Here is a 16,659-nt window from a genome sequence, read left to right as displayed (position 1 = left end):
TTGTCGTTGGTTTGCCGGGAGAGCTACCTGCGTTACGGTGATATTGGGATGCCGCTATCCACTGATTAATGTCATGTACATATCCTTTTATCTAAATGAATATATCGTATATACTAAACAAAGGTAGAGAGAAGTTCACACGATAAAAATATTTTTTTAATTCAAAATATTTAAAAATTCAAGTACCTAAACGATATTTTTTTTGTAAATGAAATTAAAAATGAATAGTTTTTTGATAATATGATAATAATAATAATAATAAATTGACTGCACAGTTTTAGTAATATAAGGAAATGTGTCCTTAATCTGAAATAAATTACCTTCGTGGTATAATACGGAAACAAGAGAAGATGACGCTTTCATCTGCAATATTCATCGTTCTTCTGATTACCGTAAGTATTAATTTTATACATTAAGTAATTTTAGCATACGAGTGGTAATAACAATTTTTTTTTTTCATAAATAAAAACATTGTAAAAATGTCCTTGAATATTCCAATAATATTAAGAAACTGAGCCCAACGCAATTTTTTTTATTAACAAAAATATATTTCTGAACAATAAATAGCTAAAAATAATGAATTGCCCGACTCGACTTCGTCGCAGTAGAATGATAATTTTATTTACTTCCCCAATATAAACCATCCAGTGACCCAGTTAAATACACATAAGTTTTTTTACAGTTACATACACACGTACATAAGATTATCATACAGATTGATTGAGAATCTCCTGTTTTTTTCTAAATTTTTTTTAATATAGCTAGGCGGACTAGCAAAAGGGGCTTAAGGCCTAAAAATAAGTAGTCACCATCGGCCATAGACAATGACAATGTAAATAATTAATTGATAAATAGGCTCTGTATGAAATATTAACCATTCCTTACATCGCCAATGCGCCACCAACTATGGTAACTAAGATGTTATATCCCTTGTCCCTGTAGTTACACTGGCTCACTCACCCTTCAAACCGGAACACAACAATACGGAGTACTGTAATTTGGCGGTAGAATATCTGATGAGTGGGTGGTACCTACCCAGGCGAGCTTGCACAAAGCCTTACCACCAAGTAAAGTTAAAGTTTCTATGTTGTTTAAAAATACTGAAACAATTTATATCAATATCTTCTGTACCCAAAATAAATCAGTTAAATAGCGTGGATTTTAATAATTCGATTTAATTTCAAGTATGGGACGGATAATACTGGATTTTTTAAAGTGTTTGCTTACAATACATAAATGTTTTGTTAACAAAGAAATCTGATGAGAAATTCTTTATGACCAGGACCTTAAAGACCAGGATTTAAAAAGGACCAGACTCACCGCACTCTCTACAACCTGTATTTGTCCTGAATTTCGTATTTATTTTAATTTATTCTAACATAATTTAGTGATTTCAATAAGTTAGGTAACACATACTTGTTTGTAGAGTCGCCAGCGTTTGCCCGAAAAGCGTGTAGACCGACGACTGACAAATATGGATTTAATAGATTGATTTTTAAACATTATGGTAGCTAATAATTTAAAGATTAACATATAGTATTTTATACCGGATAAACAATGTGTGGACTTATTTTGGGAACATGACTGTACAGATATTCAGATTGTGCCAAGTCCACAAAAAAAAAACAAAAACAAATTCATTATATTAGCTTGAATTATACTAAGTATTTTAGGTAAATTCGTCCACTTACCAGTGAAACGGTTTCTTAAATATCATTTGTGAATAAAAATATACATACAACTTAGAATGTTTGATTTTCATTATTATTTTAACAGATTTATACATAGTCTTAAATTAAATAGTGACTCGATAGATACAAAAGGAGATCAATACAATAAAATAGCTAAAAACCAATAAATTTAAAATGTGTGGTAATTTTCCTTAAATTCTCAAATGTCATGTATGTAATGTACATAACAATGTTATACTCGTATACTTGCAAGAGCACACACTGAAGCGACATTATTAAATGAAAACTAGATATTAAACGTAACTGTGAAACCGGGGCGAGTCGCCAGTAATGGCATACATATGTATATACATATATATATATATAATACAAATGAATATATCATGTTAATATAAGTTAACACACGACATAGAATAAAATTAAATAATTTAGTAAGAAATACGCTGTTATTATTCAAGGAATTAAATTACTATAATTTCAAATATTTAATACGGAGTTATAGCTATGATTTGAATACGAGGTGTTATGACAGTTTTGTGAGTTGTAATTACTATGTGACCTTTTATTTACCTAACTTCGTGTATAGGGTTAATTATGCTTAATACTAATGTTATATAATATTTACTTTTGTACTGTTATAAGCTTAAGAAGTGTTTCATTGAAATTTCATCGAAGCTGCCGGTAATGAAGATGTTTTTTTGAATATCCATATTAATGTAGGAAATTAACTCACAAAAATTTGATATGTACATATTATCATGAAAGGGACTTGTCATGTCATTTAAATAATATCATGTCATTATAAATATTGGCTTATATTTATTTAAAAAAGATGAAACGAGTAAGTAAGAACATGTATTACTATAATTAGCTAATTTCCACCCGCGGCTTTGCTCGCGTTTAAGTGAAGGGGGCAGATGTATGTCTTTTCTGTACCCCTGACAACATATATGCAGAATATCATAATTATCGTTTAAGTATTTGCCGCTGAAGCGTAACAAATACTCTAATTTCGAATTTACTCGTTGGAGATATTTCTTGAACTATCCCACTCTTGAAGAAATATCTTTCCATACTATGTAGGTACAATTGTATATAAAAATTTTACTTCCGAGCAACGGGAGTGAATTTAATTTTTAATTTCGAAATGTTCGGTATAGATTAGAAAAACACCCACCCAGTCATAAACATATATATACACTTTAACTTGATTACACTTTAGTATTAACAGTAAAAGCTTAGAAAGTACATTGGTCTGATCCATTAACGTAAAACAAGTTAAAGGTGTAATATTATTCATCTCATTAAAAAACGTTTTAAAATTCTTATATTACTGAAGTGTAACGATCAAATAATTTATCGTTTATATTAATGGTGACGGATTCGTGTAAACACGAGACCGTGGGCGACAGCCGACTGTGTAGTCTTAATTTGATTTATAACAGCATTAGTTTAATTAAGGTTTTTGAACAATTACGCAGAGTTTTTATAATTAATAGATGTCACCTCGAACGGGTTAATAATAAACTACATTTTAAGGCTCGGCCACATGCACGCAGAAATATTAAGCACGCAAACAACATATATTAAAAAAATCTATTTTTTAAGTAAGGAAAACGAATTAAAATATAGTTGAATTTTTTTCTTATTAAAACATATGTTTCGAATGTTTTATTCTTATCAACTTTTATAATTAATTTATTATCCTTTAAAATGTTTTGCGAATACTACAGAAGTAATAGTTACGCCTTGAAAATTACCTAAAAAAAACAGGCTTTAAGACTATATGACAAGTAAATTGGCTTATTTTATTGTGGGTATTTGTGCAAGCCCGTCCGGGTAGATACCATCCGCTCATCGTATATCCTACCACCAAGCAGCAATACTCAGGATTATTGAGTTTCGGTTCGAAGGATGAGTGAGACAGTGTAACTACAGGCACATGGGATATAACATCTCAGTTCCCAAGGTTGTTGCCGCGATGACGATGAAAGGAAAGGGTACAATTCTTACAGGGGTAACGTCTACAAAAAGTGATGATTACTTACTATCAGGTGGCACGTTTGTCAGTCCACCTACCTATGCCATCTATTTCATACTTGCTTACTTGTATGTATGTAAACCAATTGTCATGGCGATCGGTTGAACTACATAGTTGAAGTACAGCAGTGCCATTTTGTGGCAAGTCAACAAAGTCTTATATAATAGCTACTCTGTATAATAGTATAATAACTACTCCGTGACAAAACGATATTTTTATTATTATATTATATTGATTTAATGCCGATAAGACCAATGGTATTGGTGTACCTATCGATCTCGAATAATTACGCCTAAAAATTTTATACATAGTTTGGTCAGTGTTCGAAATTCGATCGTAATCATTTCTCAACATATTTTTTCTTCTCTCTCAATTTTTATCGTTAAAACTAAAGTTTATCAATAACTGCCATACAAAGAAAAGAAAACGATCACAAACAGAGTAGAAAATTGTACTGAACTGATAAAACATATACCTATTTATACATAGATGAGTTATTGTTAAGCCCATCTAGACATCAACTCTCAAGACTTAAAAGGGTAAACTACCGTAATTTATTTCACAAAATTAAAGTATTTAATGCGTCATATATTTGAGTATAAACATGTTTTGACTATCAATACAAATGCTACAATCAATTTAAATGTAATTTACAAATTAAGCGTAGATTTATTAAGAACTTTTGATCTATTCAATATCATTGATAAATTATATTAATCACGAACTTGCGTTTAACGACAGGTAATTCGTTTCACACTTAATTCTAATTAATGGCCTATTAGTGGACGTTTTCAATTACGTATTGCGTTTGATTTATAAGTAAATACATTACTAAGTATTTGATGATTAAGAACTGCGCCAAGATTACGGTGATCATATCGAAAACAACTATTTTTATTGGAATATACGTTGCTGTCAGAAGACCTTTCTGGACAAAGTTAGTTTTGACTGACATAGGCATATTTTTAACTGAAAATATAGATTAGGTTTGGTTTATTTGTAAGGGGCTATCTGAGATTTGGGGTTGACAGGTCCTATTAATCCTTAGATGTGTATATACGCGCAGTTAAAATTAACTACGCGTATACACATCGACTGCAAACTTAAATAATTAATACTACTAAACTTAACCTAACTTACGTATGTATAGAAATACATTAAAAGGTACATTTGATTTTGCTAGTTAAGTTTTATTTTGTCCTGTTTTAATCGGCAAGTTTAATCATAGCTTGATATCTATAGGAACACTATATATGCGAAAGTAACTGTCTGTTTGTTTGTCAGTTTGACTATAACATGATATCGGTACTAATAATTTAAATGCGAAAGTAAGTCTGTCTGTTACGTTTTCACGATTAAATTACGGAACCGAATTTCATATAATTTGATTTGAAGTAAGTTTGAACCCCAACGAAGGACATAGACTATTTTATACCCAACACTCGATCCCTAAAATGCGAGCGACGCGGGTGAAATGTAGTTACATACATATCCGTACCGGTTCCGTTACATCTTTAAAAGTAACAGAAGTGTATGTTAAATACATTTCTAAGTTACTTCTTGCGTGTTTAACCGTTGCTTCCTTATATCAATTCAGCAATAAATAATTACTTACTTCATTTGTTGATGACTGACATCAATGTTTTCAAGGGCTTTTGAGATGGCTTTCGTTCATATTAATTTGAATAATTTAATTAATCTTTCACTGGTAAATGTTAGTACTAAGATTAAGAGCGTATTTTGTTTTTATTTTTCATACTAAAGTTGACACTTAATCTTAACTAGCTTGAAGTTAATACGATATAATAACAAGAATAATTTCATAATTTAGGCTTGTATGCAGGATAGTTTTATAATGTCATAAGTCGTTATTTTAAGTGGTGTTAAGACTTTATATTGAATGCGTTTTAGGTAAATAAATAATTTTCGATGGTATATTAAATATACGATACAGTGACCACTGAGCCTTATAGCATAATAAATATGTCTTAGTTCATTAAAATTCTCAGGCATATGACAGTTCTAATGTTGGTAAAACGGCGCCGGCATTAATATAAATTTACTAGCTAATTTACATTTGTATAAAGTCATTAGCCAAATAAAGAGAAGACGTTCCTTATAGGATGTTTCACAAATATTTTGTTAAGACATCTGCTAGACCCGTGACTATGTTTACATGGACTATGTATACACGGAGACACATTTTGGCCAATCTGGGCGAGTTGTGGCCTCCCCTTATTTTTTATTCAATGTTCTATATGAAAGTAAAATAATAGCCTAATCACACTTCTGGGCTATCCCACAACGCACTAATATAGTTGTTTTATAGACTACTAGCTTTTCATCCAAAATATATATTTCTTCACAATGTATTCCTTCACCGAGTACGAGTTAAGAATATCAGTAGTTCTGATCTGCGTTTTAATCTCTACTAATCGTTTAACAATCACGTGTCCTCATATCTGGGCGATCTGGACACGCTGAGTTAGTGTACCTATACAAGGGAAAAAACAACTCTTGGTTGTTTGTACGTCAAATGAAACCAAAATTCTGTAGTTAAACATTTGGCGCAACTTGTTTTTAAATTTATTTAAGAAAATATACAATTTTCATTATAGCCAATTTTATTTTTTGAGATATTTGTTAATTCGGGATAAGTAAGAGAAATGTATGCTTAGTTTTAATATTATGAACAGATATACTTTAAAAGTCAAAAATGTCGTAAACGGTGACGCTTTAATAAAATGAGATGAGTTGTGTCACAGACGGTTGGGACGAGAAAACTATGTATTACATATTAAATGTCCAAGACAATGAAATTAGTTAACAACGTCAGAGAACAATTAAATTACAAGGAATATTTTTTTTATTAAAAGATCCATATGAATTCAAAAAATAACAAAAAAAAATTAATAACGTTGTATAAACCGTATATAATGAAAATAAACAGAGGGGAAGATAGAGAGGGAGAGGGAAACGTTAGCTGGAATCGGCATAACGCTTTTTCTTCACGTGACTATTTCTGCACGTTCACTCTGCTGTAAGCCGCGTAAAAAAACTTCGTTCCAAATTTTCTCTATACAAATAAGTAAGATAATTTAGTATCAGTCAAACATACACTGAGTTTTATTATTACGAATAGATTAAAAATAAAAAAAAAAGTTTTAAAAGATTAATTCCTTAAAAAAAACTCTCCAATACAAATATAGTCATTGTACAGATATAACAGTCTTTTAAGATTTGACATTAATTATTATTGAACCTTTAATACAAAATGCAAATTTGTTTCGTTTTCAATTAAGTCCTGCGATTGCATTATCTCGCTTAAAATGTTTTTAAAAGCAGATAATCGTAAAATATATAGTATATTGTTTTCGATACATGAATAAACATCATAATAACTTAGTATTGTTTAAAAATAAAAAATAAATAATAATACGAAACTCTTACAGTAAACACCTTTTATACTTTTAATAAGCAAATGTTTATTATATATAATATGCAAAGTATAGATTAACAGAACTACGCGAAAACAAAATACGATCTGTGCAAACAGTCGCGTCGCTTAAACATACGTACATACTTTCTGGAATTGAAACTTTTTTATAAATATTTAGAATGTTATGACATTATTTTCTTTGGATTTTTTTGGTAAGTCTCTTTCAAGATATGTTATTAATTATGTATGTATATATAAGATGTTATAACTATAACATTTATCCGTGAATTTAGTTCTTTTAGTTTAAATGTTAAAATATATAGTTTCAATGAGACAACGTTCTTAGCTATTATTGAAACAAAAAAAACTGTTCAGCTATCATCAGCTGTTTTTAGTTGTTAAAGGGATTTGAGCCACATTGACTGTTTACAGTTGCAGCTTCAACATCAACTAGAATCACCATGATACCCAATTTCTATAATACTGTTATAAGTTACTATATTTATTTTCAAAAACTATGTTTTAAAATTATGAATAACTATTACATCACAAGTGATATTCTATTTTTAATAACGTGTTCCTTGATCATTCGAGAAATAAATATACCTTTTGATAGCTTCACTTTGTAAGAGGCGATAAAAATAATATAAATTCGGCAGAGTCAAGATCAATCTATTCGAAGCGCTCGGAACCGCGAAGAATATATAGTTATTTATATAAATAATGGAATAAGATATAATGTTAATGAGGTTATGTAAATTAGCTCCATAAATGTATAGTAGATACCATGAAGCTCGTTTTCGATCGTAAAAATAATCACAAAAGTAATATACACTAATGATATTATAATTAAATGGGTTATAAATATATTGTTATAGTCATTGGTTTGAAATTATATATTATTTTAAGTAATAGTAATTTTTTAAAGTCAGCTGTCGTGTTGTTATGTATGTAACGATTTGACGATTCATTTGTATGACGTTTAATAAAGATCTATTCCATATATAGTTCATGGACTAAGGGTAGTGATGTTTACCGGTCAGGTGTTGGCGTTAAGGAAACCGATTTATTATGTTTTTTTTTTTAAATTATATATTTTATGATATCAGTTTCTTAATTTTCTAACAGTTAAATTGATATATTTTATTCGATGTTTTTTATAGTAAATCAATTTAACAATCTGGTAAAAGATTGTCAATCGTAAATAATATTATAAATGTTATAATGAGTTTTTTTGTCACGATTTCACTTAACTAGTCAATTCTCATGACTATTTTCATACGATTTTTCAAAGATACAAAAACCGAAATATGGTACTTAACTCAGCCACTCACAGGTAGACAAAGCCACGGGCGAAAACTAGAGATTATATAAATTATAATAATAGCGACTTAAAAAAAAACCATAACATTGATATATAACTATTTGATGTGTGTAACATTAGGAAGTCAAAATATAAAAGATGAATCATTCAAATACTTTGAATCAAATCTATTAAAAAGCAATAAAACCACAGATACATAATCTTATGTATATAAGACATAAATTTAATGTAAAATTTCGTAATCGAGCTTTTATCTGACTCATCTTGTAAATAGCATCCTTGATCGGTGTGTTTGTAAGCGCCGGCGCCTCGACCATCAACTTTGTATCTTTGTAAGCAAATGTTAGGTACATTTGTAGATAGCAAATATCGTAAAAATATAACTAATACAATGTATTTAAAAAGGTGTTTTGGATTGGTTGTTACGTCAGACGTTACGAGGACGACGGATATTATTAATAGTCCTATAATAATAATATGGATTCAATTTTAACTGTTAAAGTAATAATATTATAGAGGTCAGATTTGATTGTTTGTTTATTTCTGAATTGGAGCAAAATTTAGTAACGCAATTTTGTAATGCAAACATGCTACGCTTTACGCTATTTTCCGGCCAGACAGGATGTACAGGATGTTTATATGTTGTATATTTTTTGAGATATTGTTGCATATTTCATAAACAAATTTCGTACTTGTCTGTCAAAAGTATAAAAGTCCGGAACAAAATATATACATATATATGTAAAGAAAAAATATGTAATTTTCTTTAATTTGAATTCCGCGCATCAACCGTCATCGCACGCGCAGTAACATGACAAATAAATTTTGTTAGCCATTAATAAGATAACCTAGAAGCATCTCGTGTTTGTGAAAAGTAAAGTATCTTAATTGTGATTTAGGAACTGACATTGTTAAAAATAACATTAAATGTCGTTTTATAAGATATTTTCTGTTATTTTTGTGATTAGGACGACACAGTAAGTCAAACACAATTGAATCTCTCTTCTTACAGAGAAACTCAATTGTGTTGTGTTGTGTAATATATATTATATATTTATAATAGCTTTTGCCTGCTACTTCGTTCCCGAAGAAGTTGAAAATATCTTTAAAGTACATTTAGGAGCTGTTTGAAGTGCATAACGCTAATTATCATTATTAAAGGATTAATATTATGTTTATAAAATCTTCGTGTATATGTAACAATACATTATTTTAGTACAAATTCGATTATCACAAAAAAAGGTTATAGTGAGACAATCTTAAGATAGACATGCTGTCCTGTATTTTTTTTTTTAGAAATTTTAAGAGGGAACAATTTTGTCACACATTATTATTGCGTAACTTTAACCGTTTACGCAGCGCACGTAGAAGGAGCTCTCAAAAGGTATACTGTTTTTTCCCATTTTAACAACATTTTTCATTGATACTCCGCTTCTATAAGTCTGTAACCTGATTGTATATAGTATATAGCCTAAAGCTTTTCTCAATAAATGAGCTATCTAACACTGAAATATTTTTATCAAAAGATAAAAATATCATGTTCGACCAAACAAACTCTTGAGCTTTATTATATTAGTATAGATGAGTACGGGGCCAATATGTCAACGTATTTAGTTCACAAGAGTACCATTCTCCGCTTCCAGTGAACTAGTGCCAGTCTGTCGAATCTTTCGCTATCAGCACGACTAATTCTAGAGAGCTAAATAAGAGCACGAACTTCGATACTAGCAAGACAACGTTAGATCGAGTCAATTTAATGTTACCCGGACGATGTCTGGACGGAAAACTAGCATCACGCTATTTCTGTGACAAAAAAAAATCACATTACTCAAAATCACATTTTGACAAATTAAATAATTTATTAAAACATTTTCTCGAACATTCTATGGTTATCGAAGTTTTCGATCGAAACTCGTATCTAACAATTGTTTATACGCATATACGTATACGCGTATTTCTAGATCTTTCGATATTTTAATCAGGGTCGTATATCATAATGTGTTTGTACAGTGCGAGTATGACATTCCACTGAACAATACGTAGACCCATTAGGCAGATTGTATTCTTGTCAACTATCAGCGATTAAATGTCGCCGTGATGTCGCCCAGTAGATACTCTTCACGCTCGACTCCGTGCTAATGGAGATATTATTACAGATTCCTAACCTGCTATGACAACATGGATAAAGGAGTGTCGTGTTCTATTTAAAGATTGGTTTCGGTAGTTTTCTATGAATCAGAGACGTCTTTTAACATACTTAACTCAATATTTATTATGTTTCCAAGATAACTGAAGTGTATTTATTGCCTTATAAAATATTTATGGATTATATATTTAGTAAAATAAACCTACTTAGATTATAAATTGTTTAATAAACTTTAATTTTAATATTTCGTTACCACTGTAAGAAAATGTATCGATTGATTTAAAAAAAATTAAATTATTACAAATAATTATTTGATTAAAATTGTTTGGTTTTGGATCCTAAGTTCGAGTATTCTTCTTAAGAATATACATATACTTCTAATATCAAAACCAAAATATTCTTTATTCAAGTAGGTTCAAAAAACATGTTTGAATCGTACCGTTACTTAATTAAATGTAAAATGATAATCCCTGGAATAGGTTTCATTAAAAACTAATGAGTATTTATGGTACAAAATTGTAAAGTAAGGTAGATGAATGTATTTAACTATAAGGCGTCCACGTGGAAATCAATAGTGTAATCATTTTTTTTTGTTGGAAGTAAAGTTTATAAGTAAATCTTATTTTAAATATGAATGTATTAATTTGTAATTTTTTGAAGAATTTGTAATTTTTTAAAAAGAGATAAGGATTATTCTGTGTTTGATGACTAAATTTATTACATATTATGGCCTATTTTATAATCATCAGTTAAAAATGTACTTAGTTGTTTTTTTTGTAATAAATTGTCATAAATTCAAATTGACAAATTGTTACATCAATACTAATTTTATTTTAGTGATGTTCTAATTTCGAATGACATTTTAACGGTCTGTTTATCTATATAAGTTTTGTTATGATATTTATGACTGTCAATAATTTCTATGGTTAAATGTAACCGCAGGTGGTAGGCCGGGACGTGCTTTCGGTGGCAGGTAGTCGCGACGTGCGCTGCGGACGGCGGTTGGTGTCGGGCCTGTTCTCCCGTCCGCGGTTACCCCTCGGCTACTCCTATGTTACAACGGTACCCAGAGGCGCCTGTCGGCTCAACGTCTCGGAAATCGTATCTAGCGATAATTATATCGGTATGTTTTATATCTAGTCAATATAACTTACCTTACTACTTACTAATGTTTGATATTAAATACTAACTCGTCAATCCCGCTTCTTTCCCTGGACGTTAATTACATTTTATAAATAACGAAGTTAAATCAAATGACTCTTTATGGTACACCAATAAACACATAAATAAGCCACGTTTAAGAAAGATGTATAAAATGCGGCTTTATCGCTAAAACAGCGATCTCTTCCAGGTAACCTTGAGGTAGAGGAGAGGAACAGAAGTAATAAAAGTAGGGGTGTACATACCAAAGCTAAACATAATATTTAAATACATTAAACTTAAATAATAATATGTTTAAAATTAATCAATGTACAATTACAATAGATAATATATAGATACACATGCATACGTATATGTATGTATATGATTAGATATATATCAAATTAAATTAAATTCTTGCGAAAGATTATTTTATGTTCGAAATTTTAAGTAAATCAGCTCGTGATCTCATATTATCCAAAGATGTTACATCGCGAACATTTAAAATGTAACATTTTTTCTTTAATTGCGAGAGAGTGTTAGCGCGTTGGTGTCACAAGCTGACACACTTGTAGTTCTGGTTTCATTTTAAATTTGTTGCTTAGTCTATAGTACAGTTGTCTATGACGAAGTTAAAATTAATAGGGATCAGTAAATAAAATGATTTATTTCGTTTTAATTTCATAATTCAAAATATTTATATAAGAGGATATGATGGCTTATTCAATTTAAGCCGTTGAAAACATCATTACAATGACGGATGAATTCCGCATGACAGAGTTCGCATTCGCGTTAGACATTCATTTGTTTGCAGTCAATGGTCCTTTGATGAAGGCAAATGGGCCGCAAACATTAGGTTAGTCACTTATCAATCAATGTTGTATGTCTGCTTGATCGTAAATCATTCGTAAATGCAACAATAGACGCCTTCGATGTCCTGCGGATTATGAATGGATCTAACCTTGCGCTTGTTTCCGCATTATTTGAAATCAATTAGTCAAATTTCGAAAGCCGATATGGTCCAGTGGTTCGAACGCTTGAATCTTAATCTAGGTAAGCGCAAGCAACACTGAATTTTATGCTTAACAGGCCAATACTTAACTTTTATAAATTTGGACTAGAGCACTTCGACTTTAGCTTGTCTTAAACAAGTTCTAACTTATTAATGTCAAAGCATAACACTGATATTACATTCTGTCGTTAAACTATTTAAAAGACGTGCATGGTACGTTACATTGAATAACGTATTTTGTATAACATTTATTAACTCGATGTGTTTGAACCAAGGCCAAAGGTCGGGGTCAATGCATAAGATACAAGTCGGTAAAGCATTTAATAATTCCTGAGCTTGTAAACTAAAGGTACGCTAACAAGCTATGAATATTGCGAACCGCTTAAATACGCTTAGACATGCACAATGTACTGATCTTATGGCTCTAAGTCTGCGAGTATCTCTTTAAATAACAATAAAATTATAGACGCCTACAATTTTATTGTCTAAGTAAAATATAGTTAAGATAGATTTATATTATCATATTCAACTCATCAATGAATTTAATTGTGTGATACCAGCATTTGTTTAAAGTAATTTATGCATTCAATTGAAATATTCAATGTCAAATCAATAGTTATTTTTGGAAAGCATAAACTATGTTTAATATTCATCATTTAAATTCAAATCTTTCATTTTTATTGTATTTATTTTTCATCTGTAGCGTTGAAGATAACAAATGGCTCTTACATTATGAATGGAGAATTTGCAGTCAGTACCCCAGGGACATATGAGGCTACTGGTGCTAGATTTGTTTACACCAGAGAAGGTGGTCTTGACTCAGTTATTGCATTGGGACCTACACACAGTGCCATCGATATTATGGTATGATAATAAATTTACAAGTGTTTCTTTTTGCTTCTAAAGTTAATGAAACAAAATTAATGAAATCTTTATTGCAGATTTTGTACACGCAACCGAATCCGAATATAAAATACGAATATTTCACTGAATCACTACCAGGTGAAGCTGACGTGGAATCTGTGACAAAAGTTAATTCACCCGAATCAACAATCCTTCCCAAACACACAAGGCGGCATCATGGATTCGATGGCCATCGAACTAATAATCCAGGATACCCAGACTCAGCTGGATTAACTAAAGAATCGAAAGATAATGCTATAGAAGAAAACGTTGTGGGTGGAAGGAAATTTATGTGGAAGATACTCTCCTATACACAATGTTCGAGGAGTTGTGGAGGAGGTATACAGGTACGTTTATCGTCTGTATAAGAAGCTATTGCTATACAAGTATAGGAAATAGTTATTGTTTTGAATGTGTAAATAATTATATGAGTAAAGATAATTTTTTAATAGAATAGATAATTTTTTGTAATTCAAATTCTTGGTAATACTAGGTAGGCAAATACAGATGTATTGAGGCAAGCTCATCAGGAGACAGAGAGGTATCACCTGTACACTGTGCGGGGTCACCGCCACCTGGAAAGAGACGAAGGTGTGGTAATTTACCCTGTGCTCCAAGATGGAGGGCGGCTGCTTGGTCACCATGTCCTCAATGTGGTCCTGCGACAAGAACTAGGATAGTCGGATGCGTGCAAGACCACTCACGAGGTATAACTAAGGTAAGTGAGTTTGTTGAATTAGAGTTAAGGATACTTACGTTATAGGATAACGGCATTTATTTTACAAATGTTTATTTAACGCCACCTAATATATAGTTGCAAGATTTTATCTATACATACTAATGCGTGCATTTGTTCTAAATCGAAAGAACAACAAAGTTCGATTATGAAATGTTAGTTTACATTAACTAAAAATATTCTTTTATAAAACTCTCTATAAATATTGAATTAAAATTATATTGATTTGCGTAAAATCGTCTGATTTCGTATTATTTTCAGATAAGCGATCAAAAGTGTCCGGCACCAAAACCCTCAACAACTGATACGTGTAATATACCAGATTGTGGATTAAACACAGGAGTTAGACACATAGATCGATTGAAGTCACGTGTTCAAACAGATACATTTAAAGATGGGCCGATTTATACGATAGCTGTCAATACATCTGATGATGACCTCGGACCAGAATATAGTTTCAGTGCTGGAGTGGGCAGCTGGCTTTATACTGATTGGTCTGAGGTAACATTTTATTTGAGCGTTATAATTTCATTTATTATTTGGACTTTACGTTTTTCTAACAAACTTTTACTTAATTAATCTAAAAACTGGTCAGTATCTTGACCTCATAATGTAGACTACAAAATACGTCTCACATATATCTACCAACCCGCATTGAAGGAGCGTGGTGGAATATGCTCCAAATCTTCTTCTCAAAAAGGAGAGGAGCCCATTAGTGGGAAATTTGCAGGCTGTTAATGTAAAAACAAAAAATATACCAAAATATTTATCCATTAATCTCCAGGCATCATCCACACACAAACTTACACGCATACAACACATGCAAAAACACACACACATCAATACTAATTCTTTTAATCTTCCTTTCTACATGTAAGTAAAAAAAAATCCTATAGTGGTTTCTTTTTTATGTTTTAAATACAATATTTCATTGAATATGTTTAAAGCTAGCTAGTATAAATAGGACCAGACATCTATCGGGCGAGCCTTCAACCAGGAGGACAACATTAGTATATAATATGTACATCGTGGGTGGTATAAATAATTATTTTTATTTTAGTGTGTAGGTTGGTGTGTAGGGGGAGGCTTACAAACGAGAGCAGTCCGTTGCGCTGATCCTTCTGGCTGTCCCCGGAAATCCCCTGAGTCGTCACGCAATTGTGCTCCAACTCTGCCTTGTGAACCTCATGACGGTCATTGGTTTATGGGTACGTGTATTTAAATATTACATGTTTATGTACTCTGTTGCTTTATATCTTTGTTATAGTGACGTCATCAAAACATTTATATAAATATACTATTAGCACAATTAATAGACGCTAAAAGCATTTTTATGTTAATTCAATTTCATTTTTTTATATTTTATTTTACTATAAATAAATAACAGTTGAGTTTTTAAAGTCATAAGAGTACACTTGCAGATAGTTTATTACCATTTGGAAATATATATATTAATGAGTTCGTTTTTATATGTAAACTTTGACAAATAAGTTTTTTTGGTCGGTGATTCTCCGCCCTATATTCGTTAGTATATTTGTGTTCGTGATTTTTTTTTAAATATCGAATATCTTGATAACAAATGACGGTATAAACTGAAAATTCATTTAACGACTTTTAATTGCATAAAACATATTAGATAACATTGATATCGAACTTGCATTTGTAAATTTAAATTATCAATCTGCTGAAAATGTAGATGAATAATATATTTATGAACTACAACTAAGATATTTTTTAAACTTTAGGTGATTGGTCACCCTGTTCATCTCCATGTGGAGGTATGCAAGTTCGCGGAGTACTCTGTATAGGGGGGAGTGGGAGACACCTTCGAGATTCGGCCTGTAAGGACGCTAAGCCCGAGCGCGAAAGGAAATGTGGAAACGAATGCCCACCCGCTTGGTACTCTAGTGAATGGGGACAGGTACAGATTTTTTAAACTTCTTATGGGAGGGTAAACTGCTTCGTTACATAACGCGTTACGGCGCCAGTTTGTCGGGCTTCTTTTTCTCTTACATACGGCAGCGATAGGCAGACTTCTCTCGGCAGTAGGAGGTTCTTTTTTGGAACTGGCAGATATCGTTACGTAAGGAAAAAGTGTTATGACACCCCAGCCGACCTTTTTCTCTGTCTATTTATATTATATAAGATTTAATATTTAAACTCAATTTTTGTTATTGTTTATATTCATGCGGAAATGTTCTTAAATTTCGATATTTTATTGTGTCTT

At 31.1% G+C, this 16,659-nt stretch overlaps 1 protein-coding gene across 1 annotated transcript in view; it reads left to right on the top strand.

Annotated features, from left to right (window-relative positions):
- Positions 1–16,659, top strand: part of LOC113398203 (thrombospondin type-1 domain-containing protein 4-like) — a 63,573-nt gene that overhangs the window by 45,252 nt on the left and 1,662 nt on the right. Inside the window, exons 7-13 of the mRNA XM_026636834.2 lie at positions 11,584–11,764; positions 13,497–13,657; positions 13,735–14,043; positions 14,190–14,414; positions 14,694–14,933; positions 15,493–15,640; positions 16,178–16,353. Of these exons, the coding sequence (XP_026492619.2) occupies positions 11,584–11,764; positions 13,497–13,657; positions 13,735–14,043; positions 14,190–14,414; positions 14,694–14,933; positions 15,493–15,640; positions 16,178–16,353 (1,440 nt within the window). The remainder of the gene's footprint in view (positions 1–11,583; positions 11,765–13,496; positions 13,658–13,734; positions 14,044–14,189; positions 14,415–14,693; positions 14,934–15,492; positions 15,641–16,177; positions 16,354–16,659) is intronic.

The sequence above is a fragment of the Vanessa tameamea genome, chromosome 18, assembly GCF_037043105.1.
Source record: "Vanessa tameamea isolate UH-Manoa-2023 chromosome 18, ilVanTame1 primary haplotype, whole genome shotgun sequence".
Classification (NCBI taxonomy): domain Eukaryota; kingdom Metazoa; phylum Arthropoda; class Insecta; order Lepidoptera; family Nymphalidae; genus Vanessa; species Vanessa tameamea.
The sequence above is the reverse complement of the archived record's forward strand: the minus strand, read 5'-3'. Positions and strand labels throughout refer to the sequence as shown.